A 17,906-nucleotide genomic window follows, 5' to 3' on the forward strand; every position below is an offset into this window, starting at 1 on the left:
TTCTCTCATCTGTGGGACTCGTGACATTGGGTTTATAAGCAGACACATGCAGGTATCCAACCAGCTTTATTCTGGGTACCATCATTGTCACAACAGTATAAATAATGGACATGCACAAGATCATTGTAATACAAATTTGAGAACTCAAACTGTTACTGCAAAAAAGTAAAGTAAAACAAAGCTGAGGCGGCGAGAAACGATGTTCAGGCTGACAAATAGAAATGAAGCCGTCAGCTTTGGTGCTGGTTTAACTTTCTCATATGTTGTTTTGGTTTGATACTTTTAAAAGAAATCTTTTGGATTTGGACAGATTATTTTGATCAACTGGAAGGAAGATTTGTAGTAAGTTGGGGGCAGTTGCTTGTACATGAGAGCAAACAAAACGTCTGGTTCTGCAGCTGTGCAGCGGGTTACTGCTCCCGGAACGGTGGTCACATCAGGACGCCGCGTGTCACAGAACCGACTCATCGTGGCTTTCCTTCTGCAGTGACTGAAGTTTTGGACTTTATAAAAATAAAAGGCGATCTGGAACTCTTAAAAAGCCGAATGACATGAAAACATGTTGGTTCTCTTACCTGCATTGTGCACAGCTCAAAGCAGTACAAAAGTTTTTTGTAAATTGGGTGTCGTCGCCCCCCCAAAAAGTGCAGCTTTAATTCCTGTTCATAGTACTTGAATACATTTATAACTTTTAGAAAAAGAATCCTTTCCATCCGTAGGTTTTAGTGACCAGTATATTGACCATGACTGATTAGTTTCTCTTCTGACTGCTCAATCAGTGTGTGACCAAGTGTTACATATTTACACACTATTTCACTCCCCGTAACCAGATACATAAAGCATATATTCACAACAAAAGTGAGCTTTGTTTAAACAGGGGTTGTGCATTAGAAAGTGAAGCGCGTTTCCCCGATGATCCAGTCATATATAATAAAGAATGTCCCACAACATCTGCACATCCCCACAGCTGCTCTTTTCCCAGCTGCGGTATAAAGTCCAGCGGTTAAGTTAAAAGGGAAATGGGAGAGCAGAGAGGTCTGCGGGTCTCGAGTCGCCTCCCTCGGTGACCCACACTCCAGTACAAAACGACTAAAGGCAACATTTGGACACAAGGGTCTGTTGAGCAGACTTTGAGTGGCCAACAAACCGAAATATAAAACCTCCAACGCACTTAAAGCGCCGTGTAAAAGCCTCCAGGTTCACCGAGGGCGTCCTCTTGTTCCTCTGCAAAGTCTCTTGGAATCATAAAGAAGCGTTTCAGAGTCCTTCCGTTAGAGAGCTGGGTAGCTATTTTACCACGCTACTTAATGACTGAGTTTCTAAAAATACAGGTGAAAAAGAAAAAAAAAGTGATGTGGTCACAAGCTCTGATAGCGGACTGAAGAGAAACTCGGCTGTGCTTTGAAAACCACATCAGACTGGCGTGTTATCTGGCGTATTACCTGGCGTGCCTCAACCGCTGATTAATTAGGCCACTTTGCCCTCGCAGCGTATTCCTTGTGATGGGTTACAGGTTCGCCGGGAGGGGAAGCGGTTCGGAGCGTCATCTGCGCGTGCACACGTCTGTCCTCTCACGGCTCAGGAGGGCGATCAGCAGGAGGAGGCGCTGATCTTCTCCGAGACGTCGGGGTCAGACTTGGCCACCAGGAAGCGGAGGCGGCCTCCTCCCAGGCGAATCAGGTCCACCGCGCTGCAGGGAGAAAAAAAAAAAAAAAAAGAGTCCGGTTACGGGAAGCTCAGCAGAGACCGGCACCGATCAATCAAAGGCGACCAATGGGGTCGGGACTGCACCTCTGGTAGTCTGCTCCGATCAGACTGGTCCCGTTCACGGCCAGGATGCGATCTCCGATCCTCAGTCTGCCGTCGGAGGCCGCCGGCCCGTCTGGGATGAGGGTCCGGATGTAGATGCCCGGAGCGTTGAGAGGAGTGTGCTGCAGGGGGGAGAAGGGTCTCATTGTTTACGGGACCACCTGATAGATGGATGGGGGTATTTTCTGTCAATTGACAATATTTTACATACCTTTGCTATGACCTTTCTTGGAATAATTAAAAATAAATATATTTTCGTCCTAATGCTTTTAGTCTTCAGACTTCCTGTTCTATGAATTGTTTGGGACTTTTTTACAACATGCAATTCTATAAACCCTTAATTTTGGGACACGTTATCTGGGGATCGCTCGTGTGTTTGTGACTTTCTGGTCGGTTGGAGGCCGTTGAGGCAGCTGGCCAGATGTTTCCCGTCTGTAAGACTCACCACATCCTTGGAATGTGGCTGACTTTGCCATCACCACTTCTAATCTGCTTTATAAGTCATTCATTTGGTGTGATTTTCCTCTGTCAGTACTCAAGAATTTTAATTTGTTATTTTGGGTCAAATGAGTAACCCTTTGCTTTAAATAAAAAATGTGTGTTTTCCTTATTTATCGGACGATAACATACTAACGTACTTCACTGTGATCTACTTTTTCTCTGTATACTATATAATGACAAAATTCAAATTAGTATAACTCAACAAACTGATTTTTTTATTTATTGTAAAGTATTAATAGTGATATGCCTTTTTATGGAAATTTTTGTTTTATTCATACTGTACTAATCACTTCTTAAATGACTTTTTTAAATATTTAATGGCATACTGACATTTTGTCTGTCCTTTTAACCTAAAGTTTAATAGTAGCGGCAAACGTACTGAACCAAATGTTTAACAAAGACAAAAACACGTTAAGTAACACGCAAGTTAAAAAAGGTAAAACCCGTTTCCAAACATCCATCTACGTACCAGGCCGTCGATGAGTCCCATGCCCAGTCCGTAGGGTCCTTTGTCCAGTTCCACTACAAACACCACACACAAGTCATCAGGAAGGGAAGAGGCGCCAAGGGAGGACACAGGGAAAGGAAACTCAGACCCACTAATACACCCTGCAGAGGACACGGACACCCACGTACACAAAAACAAAAACACACACACAGGGTCTCGCTATGGGGTTGGACAAAACATAACAGGTAGTTCTGTGCAGGAGACACACATACACACATGCTGTATGACACGGAGCTAATGTGACACACAAACGTGTGCTCCTGCCTGCAGCCTGCAGATGTCACACTCGCTGCACAGCAAACACTGCACAGGGGAGACGCCGACCTCACGTGAGGACTTAAAGTAGTGCTTCAAAAGCTGCATGTGTCAATTTATGGACGATGGAAAACAACCACGTGACAGTGTGCGCATCTCGTGCTGGTCATAACGTGAAGGATCAACATGGAACACGGTTAAACTCATTTTACGACTGACGTTGTCTACATTGTTTACTGCAAAAATAACAATGACACCATAGAACATGCTACTTTGTACTATAGTCCAACCAAACAAAACACAAAGTACCACTGTTGACTACGCAGTGCTCATTTTAAAGATAGAATTCACTATTTGATTTGAACTGCTCTGCACTGCTCATGATGCTGTGATATTTCTGCCCGTCGCACAGCCTACCCTCCAGTCCGTTGCTGAGGAGTCCGTTGCTCTTCTTACTCTCCGCCACCGTTCTGATGGTGTAGCCGTTGGTGTGAGTGTTGGGGCCCATGATGTTCCCTCCTCCTCCTCCCTCCGGGTACAGCGGGGCGTTGGGAGGGGTCAGAAGGCAGGACGGGTCTGGATTGGCGGTGCGACTGTGGTGGACGGTGCCGTTCCTTCGGAGGCTGTGCGCGTGCGACTGGCCCGGGGGCCGGTCCCGTCCCCTGTCTTCTCCCGCCTCGGCCGGCCCCTCGTCCCCGGGACCCGCAGCGCGGGGGCTGCTGTGGGCCGCGGGCAGCAACTCCCTCTGAGTCGCGTGTGGAGTCTGACGTGAGGGTGCAACACATTAGAGAACGGAAATCAATCTCATCTTTCGCTTATGGAAAAGGTTTTCTTGTTTGAAGTGAACAAAAGGCTTTTGTTCCTACGTCGCTGTCCCGAAAACGGTTATGCATCTCTTTTGTCATCTTCAATTGGAGTAATTCACCATTTGTCATGTTTTAGAATGTATGCATCTCTGTGTGGATGCATTTGTGTACATATGAGGGTGGAGTCATACTGGGGATTATGGTCTAGTCAGCCGTTTCCACTAATTAGACAGCCTAAAGACTAATCAGATTAACCATGATTTAACCATGTCTAGGTTTCTGTGAGTGAGTATGTGTGTGTGTGTGTGTGTGTGTGCGGGTTGGCTGGAGTGGAGGGTTTTTGTCTTTCATTTATGGGATTATGAGGAACCCCTCAACAGCCACATGGCCTGGATTACTGCTAGGTGTGCGCAGTGTGTGTGTGTGTGTGTGTGTGTGTGTGTGTGTTCGGACCTGGACGTCGGGCCAGTCAGCTGTGTTGGTTCCATTGGAGTGTGTGTGCACAGTGTTGGTGTGCGTTTGCGTCTTGGTGCGCAGCCCCCACAGATAGTGGCGGACGTACAGCAGCTGCCTGTAGATGCTGTCTTCCACACACTCGCTGTCCAGGTCCACTCTGAAGCCGGCGCTGGGCAGCACTATGGGGGGGTGGTTCTCAAAGCTCTCCAGGAGGTCCACTGAAGACACACACACACACATTATGAAATACCTGATCCGGGATCGCTGCACGTCACCGTTTGACAGCTTGAAAATATTCTAAGAAATCTAATTTAGAATGTTTTCACAGGAGTGTACACATAAAATACATGAATAACTGTAAAGAAATGTCCTTCTCACTGATCGTTTTGTTTACTTATGTCGTATAGTAGCCTTTTTCATAAGAGGTTCCGCATTTTTTAAATATATCTCCCTCCTCTTCCTCATTCAAAAACGCTTGAAAGGTTTAACTGCCGCACACGAGATTGATTTCCCGGTTAAAATCTATTCCCAGCACTCAGGAATACACACATTTACCTGTTCTGTATATATACGCTTCATCCTCGCTGCCGGGTTGCCATGTTGGGACGGGGCCGATCTCTGCTGTGAGCTGGTACTGAGTGAGAATCCTGTGCAGCTGGACCGGCTTCAGAGCCGGATGCTCACTGGACAAAGCTCGCCAACTCATCTGCACACGGAGCAGAAATAGAAGAGAAGCAACAGACAGGAGGAGAAATTAATTGTATTTGAATACAACACTGCAATCAGGAGGCAAAAGGACAAGAGGCAGTAACAAGTTGATCCTCCTGAAACCTTTTCAACGACATCATCAATAAATAGCCGATCAAAGCCACTTGCTTAATGAACAACGGTTCTTTCGTGTTGTGTTTAAAAACAGTCGGAAAATCGATGAGCGTTAATCAAAGCTTCCCTCGGATTAGAAGCTTACTGGACTCATCTTCCCAGTAACCGGTTGCCTCCATGTAGATGAATATTAATGTCAAGTTCCGTTTCATTTTGCCAGCCAGTCAGTGCCCGCTAACAATCCTGTATAAGATCAGTGGTGAAATCTGCGCCTGTGTGCGTGTGTGTGTGTGTGTGTGCGTGCGTGTTTGTGGTACCTGTGTGAGCTGTTGTGGGGGCGTGGCCAGTATGGACACAGCGCTGTTGAGTTTAGTGAAGAATTTGTCCGCCAGATGTCCCAGACCGGACCTGCTCGCCCACTCCATCACCATCCGCAGGCACGCCTGAATCTGCAACACCTTCGAGCGCTGGAACCAACCCCGAGATGCACCTGCACACACACACACACACACTGTGGCATTTCTTGATACACAACACTGTGACACAATGTTTGACATTTTTATGGAATACTTTATTCATGCCATTCTGTTTTTGATGTGTTAGTGTCACACTACCCTGCACACGCACCAGCGTGAGTGTTTGGATGTTTTCACCAGAAACACTGCAGAGGATTTCTATTCTTGGACGTGAGCACGTACGAGACAACAAGAGCAACGCGTGTGTTCCTCTGCATGTGTTTATCTTGCACATACATAAATTATACGCCGCAGACAGGGATTTTTAAATAATCGATTATCGAAGCAAATGCAAAAATAGCAACAGCCACCTGCTCGTCGCAGAATACAAATCAACTTCTGCAGAGAAGCACAGTTCCACCTTTAAAGGATTTACGTTTTGGTGCCGGTGATGTCAGAGGGACGGCCGGTTGGGGATCGAGGTGAGCTGGTATTGGACCAGTCCGACCCATCTATATAGAACATATAGAGAGAGTGAGATATTGAAGTCAGGAAAAACCTTGACGAGCTTGTGACAGAAGCAATTTGGCCCCAAGCGGAGTCTATTTAAGGACGCTGGCTAAATTGTGTGTCGCACAGTTTTTTATTTTATTTTTTTGGGGGGGCTCGTGGAGGGGCACTTCAAGGTGGGGCGACGGCACTTTGGCCCCTATTGGCCAGCCGCCACTGGTAATCATCCAGAATAATGTTGAGTATATGGGTGTATTTTTCAAGTAGGCCACAGCCTGGTGGATACGGTCGATGCATCGAGGGCAGCGCGCCGTGTATTGAGCCTGACAGTAACTCCCGGGACACTAACCCCCCCCCCCCCCCCCCCCCAGCGCGCCCCTGCCCTTGTGTAATCCTTTCTCTCTCTGGTACACATCAAAGAACTGAAAGTTTTTGTGTAAAGTTAAGCAGGCGTTTGTCGAGATGGTATCCCATAGTTTGTCAATCTGTCGTTGCATCGCCCCACTGCAGCTATAATTCCTATTTAAGCTTTCTGAAATAAGCTAAGCCCCCAATGTGAGCTCAGTCCTGCTGGGGTTTGGTACAAACAATGACAAACAACTGGACTTATGGAAGCGATACCCAAGTGTCTGTACGCACATAGAATATTTATGTTTTAATGAATCAGGGACCATCTACTAAATAACTAATCTGATCGTCAGAAATGTACCAGATTTATTTGCTTTCCAAATCCATTGAAGACAAAACTGTATTCCCTTATGCAGTAATCTGCCAATTATCTTCTCAATTAATGAATACATTGTTTGGTGGTTAAAGGGTCAGAAAATAGTATAAGAATTACAGATACAATTTCCCAAAACCCAATTTGACATTTTGAAATAGCTTTGTTTGTATAACAGAGGAAGAACCAAAAGGTATTTAAGCAAGTTTACAGTTACAGTCGACAGTAGGAAGTCCTCTCATTTTAGAAGGTAACTAAGAAATATGTTGTATATTTGTTTAGAAAATGCCTTAAAAAAACAATTAATAATAATTAATTGACTGATTATTGTACCTCATGTACAGAACGGATGAAGATGGAGTGACGGTAAGGTGGGAATACAAATATACACTCATCCGTTATGTTTCACGTGAATCCAGACAAGACTTCTAATCCATTACTTAGATATATCTTCTTTTTTGAATATAAAAGAAATAAATGCTCTCAAATGATACCACCAGTTCCACTTCATAGAAAAGTGGAGGTACGAACAGGGACTGAACAATATCATTACTCAGACAGTCAAAGACAGTTTTTGTTACTGAACAGTTTTTAATAACGAACTGTTATTCGTTTAATAACATGACAGGAAGCCTTTAGGAGGACATGAACTGGCAGCATCACATGCAGACAGCACACACGACCTTTCGACTCTTCTGCCATATGTTTAACACCCCCCCCCCCCCCCCCCCCACACACACACACACACACACACACACACACACACACATATACACTCCTGTGTAATAGGCTTATGTCTAGGGCATACAGTAATCTATGTATGGGGCATCGTAGAGGGACGAGACATCACTTAACCTCTCAGCAAGGGTGTCATAATGCTCCAAAGCAGCCGGTTTACTTACACAGACTGACCCTTTAAACACAGGTCGCTGTTCACTCTCAGACAAACAGTCCGAAAAAAGGAGTCACAACGCACACGGACACACACAAAAAAAAAAAAAAATCAAACAAATCCAGGAGCTTCTGCACCACCTCACATCTCCTCCTCGACTCGCTGTGAGATGCAGAGTGAGCGCCGCAGAGAGCTCGCTGCCAGCGTCAGCGCTACCTGCCACAAACTCACTTTGCTGTTACCATGGACACCAGCAGCGGAGAAATGTCAATGAGCGACAAGCGGGGAGGGAGGGAGGGAGAGAAAGAGAAAGCCAGACGGATGGAGAGAGGGAGGCAGGGGAGCCTCTGCATGTATATAGGGGTGTTTCTCCTAAATGTGATCTCTCCCGTCTCCATGTGTGTGCAGCGCGAGGTTGGAAGTGACGGGTGGTTGGGCACGTAGATAAAGCCGGGCTAAACGGGGGGTATTTTCTCTGTATTTAGGTAATAGACAACTAGTGAGGTTATCGCAACAACAGCCCTTCGCCCTCCACTCTGACCTTTTCCCTCCTCTCCTCTCCCTCCCTCATCCAATCCAACCTCTTCTTTGTCTCACCCTCTGATGGCCAGATGGAAGGAAGGACGGCAAGGAGGAGGAGGAGGAGAAGGAGGGGCGGGGGGGCACACAAGATGCAGATAGAGGAAGGGCATTGAGGGCAAATCTGTGTTCTGTCTCTGTCAAAATGCTGACAAGGACACAAGGACACTCAGACTCTCTCTCTCCATTACAAACCAACAACTGCAGGAGTCCTGAGGGAGGTTTAATGGAGTGTGAGTGTGCAGGCTTTTTGTCCCTACCTTTGTCCATTAGCTGGTTAAACAGAGACACGTTGGAGAAGAAGAAGAGATATGCAAACATCTGAGCCTGAATCTCCAGGTGGACCTGGTAGCCCTGCAGAAGCTCCTGGCCATTCTGAAACACCTGCACACAGGGAAGACAAATCAAATCAAAATACTACGTCTAAGTTGATTATGGACAAATATGCCGACACATATATATGTGCATATATACACATACAAGGCGGCACCTTTCCATCAAATGATAATATTCTTGCATCTAAGGAATCAGTTTACGTTGTAATCAGATGTCAGAAAGATCCCAACTAATAAGAGTAACACAACAGGAGGCAACCAGAGTTTAACTCCCTTGACCTTGAGTTCTTGCTGCACGAAGCGAAATAAAGAAAGATGTCAACAATCCCCTCTGACCTGCGTCTCATCCTTCACCCCGGCAGGTGCAGGCGCTGCAGTCATTTTAGACACACGCTGTTGATAACTTGCTTACTGCTATTATTCATAAATGTTACTTTACGATTTATCTGCATCCCTTCTGCTAATTAACACTCTTAATGAACACACTCAAAACATTCCTTTCTTCCACTGGTCCATGTCAAGATATAGAATCATTTTTTAAATAATAGATACTAAGAGCTCTTCTCAGGATTCTGACTGACATCAGAAAAACAGACTATTCCTGACACTTTCTGACCATTAATAATCGATTACATTTCCACGATCCCGACAACACCTCAGTGTACTAAAACACGCTACGGGACACGTGCTCACCTGGAGGACCCTGCGCACTGGTTCGGGAAACCCGACACCTCCTTTCCAGCAGGGCTCAGAGCTGTCGACTGGGAACGGATTACAGTCCAACAGACCTGGTAACACTACGTACAGAGCCTGCAGACAGACATTGTGAGAAAGGGAATCCCAAATGGCAAATTAACATCCAACTTATTCACATTTGGATCCCATCCCGTCCTTCACTGTGCGTGTGACGCTTTCGGCGTTAATGACGACCTGTCGTCACGAAAATGAAGAAATAAAATTAGATTTTTTAAAAATAATGTGCCGTTGCCGCGGTGACCGGTTACCTTGGTGATATAGTAGACACATTGCTGGAAAGTGTACATTATCACTTCTTCCAAGATGGTCATTGCCTCCTCATTGGCTGATATGGTCGCAGATAGCAGCGACTCCTTTGACCCTAAACACAGATGACAGCGATGGAGGCAGAGGGAGGGAGGGATGGAGCTACATCAATGTCAAATGTGTGTCGGCTTGAGTAATGACTCTTCCACACTCATCCTTCAGACCCCTCAAGTGTGTGTGTGTGTGTGTGTGTGTGTGTGTGTGTACCTTGCAGTGTCTCTATGCAGTGTGTGTACGCCGGTGCTCTTTGCTGTATAAAGTAGAGGATCTCGATGGAGTTGGACATCCAGAAGAAGATGGTCTGCAGGTCTGGGATCAAGTCAGAGATACTGAGCAGAGACAGGTTGGCTGGGTCCTGGTTACTAGGATACAGAAACACACACACACACACACACACACACACACACACACACACACACACACACACACACACACACACACACACACACACACACACACGAGTGAAGGGTTAAATTCTGCCACACTGAACACACCAAGCTACTTAAAAACTGTACAGCAGCACATATGCTCTCGTTCTGTTGTAAAGTGATACTCACTGCTGAGCTTGCTTCTGAGCCAGCTCCTTTGTCTTCTCCTGCATGACACACACACACACACACACACACACACACACACACACACACACACACACACACAGCAATTAAGCGCTCATTAAACTTTTAGGATGTGCGTAGGAGAACCAAACTTCATGACGCCATCACTAACCTGCAGAAAGAAAAAACACTCTGAGACGCACTTCATTGGACAAGATAAAGGCTTAACTCTATTTATAAGAGGACCCCCCCCCCCGAATCCCCCACACCCTTTTCAGAATAAAAGGTGGATTAACCAGAGAATAAAAAAATGTAGGCTGTACCATGTTTCGGGTTTCCAGCAGTGATTTAAAACAGAGGCACACTCCTCACATCAGGTTATACATTCAAGTTTCAGATCGGCCTGTGATCTCATAACTGAACGTGGCAAATTCTGGGTTTCTAATTACCTCCGCTAAACAATTCCTTGGGTGAGATTCTGCTTCAGATGAAAACACAAGATAAGCTCTAGCAAAGTGTCCTTTCTAATTCCACGGGATCCACTCAAAGAGAATCAGGCCCAATCTGTACATCACTTCAATTTTTTTTTTTTATCCATATCTCAACACTTTTTCATACACTACGGAGACCATACTTTTATAGATAGAGAAACAGGGACAGAGAGAGAGATACTGACCCATGCAATGCTCTGGATTAGTCGGACGATCTTGAGCAGTAGTTTCCCAAAACTCCCCGGCTGGAAGGTTGAAGCCGAGTGTTGAATGCAGAGACACAGCAGGTAGGCAGGGGTCAGCTTATGGTCGTCTCCTGGGGAGGAGCTTAAAAGCTTCAGTTCACCGAACTTATAGAACATTTTCTCATATACTTCCGGTGGTTTCTTACTATTTACGTAGCTCACAGATCTAAAAGAAAAATCCAGATGTTTACAGTGTGTAAACATACGTGTAATGTTCCTCAAAACATGCACATACAAACAATCTACATGGATAGAGAGAGATCTCGTCTTGCAGCGTCCATCGTGTGATCAACATAAATCAGGTCACACACCTCCGGGTTCGATGAGAGACACGATCCTGTTCAGCAGCTGGTCTTCGTGACTCTGATCAAATTCCAGCTGCAGCCTTCTTTTCTGACCGCCTCCCGCTCGTCCTCCTTCCCCTCCGGTCGAACCATGGGGCCCCCCCGCCGCCGGCCCCCCGCCGCGGGGTTTCACCAGGTGGGGCTTGAAGCTGCGTCGGATCGCGGGAACACTGGACACCTGCGCCGCCTTGTCCTTCAGGACGGAACCGCACATCTTACAAGTGTGCGCGCCGCCCTCCCCTTCCTCCCAGCCGGCGTCGTAAACCTGCCCCAGGGAGCGGAGGCGGGCCAAGGTCTGAGCGGGGAGGGGCTTGGCGCCCGTGGGGTCCTTGTACAGGAAGATGTAATGCGCCCCGAACGAGAGCAGGTCGCCGTGCCGCAGCGTGGTGGAGCGCTCGCATCGGGAAAAGTTCACCAGCACCGCGGCGTGGAGCACCGGCTCCACCGCCACGCAGGACCGCGGGCTCCCCTCCGCCTCCTCCCCCTTGGTGCTGCCGTTGGCGTGGCGACGGGGCGCGGGGACTCGGCGCAAGCGGCAGTGGAGGGGCAGGATGTCGGGGGAGAAGAGGCAGATGTTGGGGCGGGCCGATGGAGTCTCCTGACCAACCGTGTGCTGCTCTCTGTTCAGCAGGTACACCAAGCAGTCCTGACGCACAAAGCACGAGTCACATCGAACGATCCGACACCACGGGCGTCTCTGACGCAACGCACGGACCCCTCCCCTCTCCTCACCTGCTGATTGTACCCCTGTAGCAGCAGCAGGTGCGGGGACTGGTAAAGCGAGTGCCGCACACCCGGCTGACTCCCCCCCTCCTCCTTCCTCCGGCCGCCTGAGGCCGCCTCGCGCTCCCGGGCCCTCAGGGGCCCCGGCAGGGTGGAGTAGTAGCGCTTGGGCTCATCTCCCACTCCCAGCTGCAGACCGCAGAGACACGCGTGCATTGAGGATTACGCGGCCACCAGCCACTTAAATAATGCCAACCAATGACGTCAGTGCGAGGGGCCCCCCACCTGGTTGAGGCTGGTCTCGCTCAGGCTTCGACTGAAGGACGAGTTGCTGGATCGGGGCAGCGTCAGGGTGCCCTTTGCCCTGTTCCTCTGGAGCTTACGGGCCTGAGCGTTAATATCTACAAGGGAGGCAGAGAGGAGGAGTAAGAGAGCACAACGAGGAGCGAGAGAAGGACAATAAAGAAGTATCAAAGGGGACAAGCGAATGTGGAGGGCACAGAGGGGAACAATGGAAAAGAAGAAGAAAGTGCCCTGAAACGTGACATGTGCACTGTTAGCATGTATGTTTGACTCATGAGTGACAGTACGGGTACACGAGTGCATTAACAGTCATGAGTGAGCCGAGTGGAAACAAACCGGTCCGATTAAGTCAAATGGTGCTGGTTGCAGCGGCACACGTAACCCGATGAGAGGTGAACTGAGCAGCTCCTCATGACTTTAACTTGTGGCCATGCGATGGCTCTGCACACACACACACACACACACACTAACACACACCGGTTGCACCACTGGCAATGGGGGTGGCGCCGGTGACAACGCAGGTAGAGGTGGTCTCCATGGCAATGACTGACAGCCACCCTACCTGAGGCCAGTCCCCACCTTTAGAGCTGGACTGTACCACCCGACCACAGCGCAGGGGGGAGCTCCTGTGCTTGCCAAGCCCGGACCGACCCATTAGAGCCGCCAGGAATTGGGAGGTTTTGGGCCCTACAGCAGGGTGGGAAGGGTTAGGGAGAGGGGGGAAGAGGGGGCTGAAAAAACACCCCCCTCACCAAAACACCAAGCACAGAATAACCCCCATATACACACACACACACACATCATCCACACACCACAAGACGCACATGCACTGTGGAGTCCAAATGGGTCTGTGGTGCTTCTAGTGAGTGACATCAGCAGTTAGTAAGGAGAGACAGTTGAAGGTATCAGGTACAGGATTTCCTCCTCTAACATATCACTGTTGAATTACTAAGATATTACATTCATTTTTTTATTTTATCACAAACTATATAATAATGTAAATTGCCTCAGTGAGGGTTGATATCAAGAATTATTTGTCTGTGATATGTTGATGGAATTAATGAAAATCCTACAGTACCTTTAAAATGAGATCTCAAAGTCAAAAGGTGTGTGTGAAAATACACACAATTCACAAACGTGCATGCACACTCACACATACACCAGAGGCAAAACGGCAAAAGACAGAAGTAAAGAGAAAGAGACTCCGGGGTGTGTGTGAGATTTCTAAACACAACAACACAAAAGAGAAGAGGTTAGTATGAAAATGAAAATGTTAATACTGATATGTAAAAGTTAATAAAGCATTTTATCCCAGGAGGCATTTTTGCTCGGATGATATTGTTGTTTTGTTGATAAGGTTATTCTTATTGTGAAAAAAGAATTAATATGCATATTAATCCCTGGTTCCACCCCATCAAATACGCTATTTAGTTTCACAGTAGATGGGGCTTCCCAGCGATGATACCCACAAAAAAAGGAGGTAGTCATAAGAATAATTAGCTTACTTTATGTGTCAAACATATGCAACTAACTGTGTTTCTAAATGTCTTCAACAGGATGCACAGGGGAGACTGTAAGCATGTGTGTGTATTGCAAATCCATCCAACATCAGTAAACTTATCCACCTACAATCTAACCAGAGAACAGAGTGAAAGCCTGCAGGAAACATCAACATCGGTTGTGTGTTCACAGCTCAGGTGTGACACGGCCGTTGTGTGCGGGTGGCTGATGAGGTGTACGTAGAAGGTGCCATTCATAAAAACACTAAGGTGCCCACACCCACCTCCACCTCCCGCCTGCAGAGGGTTCAGCTTTCACTCAATTAATCGACCAGCTGTCCATGCATTTCCACTGCCCTGTGTGTGTGTGTGTGTGTGTGTGTGTGTGTGTGCGTGTGTGCGTGCGTACGCTTTTCTTTAAGTGCTCGGTCGCACGTGTGTGTGCAACTCAAACGAGACCCTGTCTTTGCAAAACAGCACTACCACATGACAAAAGAAACACACTGGTTATCACCGAGGAACCACATCATCTCTGCAGGATTATTACTGCGCCGGAAGAGCATCTCCACACACACACACACACGCACGCACAAACACACTGCAGAGGAGGTAACGAGCTGTGCCTTTCTGCTGAGTTTGACGTGTCAAGAAAGGAAGGCAATTAGACCGGCTGCAGAGTGTGTGTGTGTGTGTGTGTGCGTGCATGCATGTGAATATGTGTGCAGCTGTCTATCTACATGTGTGTGTGTGTGTGTGTATGTATGTGCAGTCACCTGCGGTGACGGTGTCCTTCTCCTTGGCGTTGAATTCCTCCACCTCTGTTCTCCGGCGCAGCTCAAACCTGCGAGCGTGTCCTTCTCGGGGTTTCCAGAGCTCTTGCAGCAACAGGGGCTTCTCGTTGTCCCCCATCGCACGCAGGCACTCGGTTCGCCAGGCGCCTCCTCCGCCGCCGATCCCGCCGCCGCCCCCTTCCACCTCCTCCTCCTCCTCCTCCTCCAACCGGCCGATCACGTCGCACAGCACGTAGGAGTGGGCCGCGTTCTTGTTCAGGGAGTAGCGCTCCAGCGCCTCTTTGACCAGCTCCTGCGCGCTGGAGCGCGGGGTGGCCAGGACGCTCTTGTAGTTGGCGCCGGCACAGATTTCATCCCCGAAGATCTTCAGCACGCCGGGGGCCGAGCTCTGCGTGGACAGTTCGGCCGGGTCGTCGGCCGGCCGCTCCGGGGGTTCGGTGGTGGAGCGCCGGTCCCCGCGGGTGTTTGTCCCGGTCTCCACTGGGACGCGGTCTCTGTAGCTCAGCGTACGGTACAGGACCTGGTGACCGACACATTTTGTTTTACTTGATGTACTTACAGAGATGAAAACCAGTGTGTGTGTGTGTGTGTGTGTGTGTGTACCTGTGTGAAGGTCCTGCTCTGGCGTTTCAGCCGGCTCTTGGACGGCAGGGACATGCTGGCCCCAGAGGAAGAACCGTAGAACATGGTGCTGCTGTTGGCTTCACAAACTCCACAGCTGGCGAGCGAGGAAATACATTCTAAACATTGGTGACAAATAACTAAAACCGTGCGTTGGTGTATTTGGCCATTACCTGGATGGTTATCGTCGCTACGATGTGGGGCAGCAGGCAGAAGGGTGCTGCTGAGGGTCAGAGGCTTTTCGTTTCACCATCCCCTTTCACACTGCAGCGGCAACAAAGGAAAAGGCAATTTAAAAGCTGTCTTTTGTTTTTTTTTCAATGATCTTTCTGATAAAACACTTTATTAAGTTGTATCTAAAACTAAAGCTCAAGGTGATTTCTTCCTTCAGATGCTTTTTTTCCTCTGATCAACAGTCCAACACAAGCACATTTTTCACAATCAAATTAGAAAATATGGATCCAATAAATGTTGAATATTCTTGCGCCATCCCCTCATTTTATACATCTGAGCATTTTCCAGTGTCTGATCGTGTTGCATTGATTCCCCTCAAAGTGTAGCGATTCCCATCCGTCGGGAGAGTGATCTCAACCGTGGTACATCTGAACCAATAAACCTTTCATTGAAAATCCTTTTTTTTTTAAACTACTATTTCTGCATGCAGGTCATGCATTTGGGTCTCAACAGAACATGCCCCCGCCGAAAGGGGAGTCACGCTTCACTCTGCCTCGCATGACCTCTTTGACTCCTTTCATGCAGGTTCCATCAGGGAGACACTGCATTTCAAGGCGTACACACACATATATATATATATATATATATAGATATAGATATATACATATTATATATATCTCATCGGATAAAAGGAGCGATTGTGAGTATCAACAGATATTTGGCGAGGACCCTAAAAGGTGTTGTTGAAGCTGACTCTGCAGGCACTGCTGGGATAACGTGACTATTTTAAATGCCTGCTAATCCACAGTAATCTGGCCACTTGGACCGCAGTTAACTCAATCGTGGGACCAACATGCCACCCCGTGCGTTGAGGTGGACTCAGGCCTACATTTTTGATTCTGCTGGACAGTGTTTTGTGGCCCCGGGGTGAACTGTTACGTTTGGAAGATCATGTCACACAGACTTCAATTTCTCCTCCAGTTTTTTTTTTCTTCCCCTCCTGTCCTTGTCTAGAAGGTCAGACGGAAGAAGAACCAGCTGCTTAAAGATATGCACAACTCGTGGGTTCTGCTCTCCGCTCGGTGCCCGTCTGTCCGTCTGTTTACGACTCCGGGGCTCAGCGGTCGCCAGTAGCAACCGCCGAAGCAACAAAAGGCAGGAGAAAATCCTCAGAAATTAATCCGCAGATGAGTCGTCAGGCGCGGCACTAGCCGCCGCCGACGAGCCGCCGCCCCCCACCCCACGGTCAGCAGGTGCGCCGGTGAGGTGATCGAGCTCCTCGCGTGCACGCAATTAATAATCAATTAGCGGGCAGCGCCGTTTCGACATGTGAAAAAAAACTCAACGACAATGAAATGCTTCACCGCGTCGGGGGGGCGCGCTGCTGAAATACATAACGGTCTGCGGCTAATGTTGGTAAAATATCAAATAAAGGCTGGAAAAGTTGTGCGATTCCAGCAGGGACGAGCCCAGTCCCCCGGGGGCGCCCCTGGGTGTCTGTTGCGTTGGTACTCACGCTGCCTGCAATGCGTGGGGAATCCTCCCTGGCTGCTCCCTCATTCCGGGCTCTCCTGCAACACAGAAAATCCCCGGAAAAATAAAGTCGGGGGAGGGAAGGGAGGTAAAAAAAAAAAAAGAAAGAAAAAAAAAACCGAGCGACACCCAGGCGTCCGTAGCCGTCCACACACTTTAACGCCCCCGAAAAAGAACTGCCCGTTAACTTGAACGACATCCTACCGCCGAGGGCTCCTGTTTCCGTGCGCACATCTCCGCCGAGTGTCCAGCTATGCCCGCTGCCAGCGGCCACCGCATTCCCCCATCCACCGAGGCTCACCGAGGCTCACCGACGGGACGCGACGGAAACAGCCGAGCGCTGCGCGCCGCCTCACCTCGGCGCACCTGATCGGGCACCCGAGCGCGCGCACACGTCGCCCCCTGGCGGACGCCCGCGGTACCGTCACGAGATGATCCAAATAGTTCATTTGAAGACTTTCAGGAAATAAATACAGTTTTCATTTTTAAATCATTTATATATGTTGTCTGGGATTATCAAAATGATTGCTTATTTCATAATTAAGCAGCAAATTATGTTGATCATACTTGTGTATATGTTGGGTTATTGATATACTTGTTAGTATTGCCATTCATGAAACATATATGTGTATATAAAACGCATACAAAATATATGGTAGTCACATTTCACTGTTTCATTCATTAACCATTAAAGGATACATCATGGATTTAATTAGCTTTCTTGTGATTTTATTTTAATTACAGTTATGTGCTTTAAGATGCACCAAGTCCTTCTCAATTGAAACCAATAAATCCAGCTCTTCTTTCTGATTTGATTCACTATCCTTGACATGAAAGTTTGGTTAGGCTAAAAAAAGATACTGTCAACAGTGCATCCGTGAAAATAGCTTTTTTGTTATAGTTTATTTTTTATTTTA

The 17,906-nt window shown here is 47.8% G+C and overlaps 1 protein-coding gene across 7 annotated transcripts; it reads right to left on the reverse strand.

Annotated features, from left to right (window-relative positions):
* Nucleotides 1-51: 51 nt before the first annotated feature.
* Nucleotides 52-17,400, reverse strand: radil (Ras association and DIL domains). Of its 7 annotated transcripts, XM_078109322.1 has the most exons (22): nt 17,194-17,400; nt 16,973-17,027; nt 15,456-15,546; nt 15,265-15,379; nt 14,644-15,181; nt 12,951-13,058; nt 12,354-12,469; nt 12,078-12,257; nt 11,313-11,991; nt 10,942-11,072; nt 10,269-10,306; nt 9,919-10,073; nt 9,654-9,766; nt 9,343-9,459; nt 8,575-8,698; nt 5,475-5,647; nt 4,891-5,041; nt 4,333-4,553; nt 3,491-3,836; nt 2,780-2,919; nt 1,792-1,931; nt 52-1,690 (listed from the first exon to the last, which is right to left on the reverse strand). In XM_078109322.1, the coding sequence occupies exons 4-22, from the start codon at nt 15,346-15,348 to the stop codon at nt 1,591-1,593; spliced, it is 3,654 nt and encodes a 1,217-aa protein (XP_077965448.1). In that variant the 5' UTR covers nt 15,349-15,379; nt 15,456-15,546; nt 16,973-17,027; nt 17,194-17,400; the 3' UTR covers nt 52-1,590. The 7 variants fall into 7 exon arrangements, with proteins under 7 accessions (XP_077965448.1, XP_077965454.1, XP_077965451.1 ...); XM_078109328.1 differs by lacking the exon at nt 12,951-13,058 and having other exon boundaries at nt 2,780-2,832; XM_078109325.1 differs by lacking the exon at nt 12,951-13,058.
* Nucleotides 17,401-17,906: the final 506 nt, after the last annotated feature.

The sequence above is a fragment of the Gasterosteus aculeatus genome, chromosome 9 (assembly GCF_964276395.1).
Source record: "Gasterosteus aculeatus chromosome 9, fGasAcu3.hap1.1, whole genome shotgun sequence".
In the NCBI taxonomy this organism is placed as follows: domain Eukaryota; kingdom Metazoa; phylum Chordata; class Actinopteri; order Perciformes; family Gasterosteidae; genus Gasterosteus; species Gasterosteus aculeatus.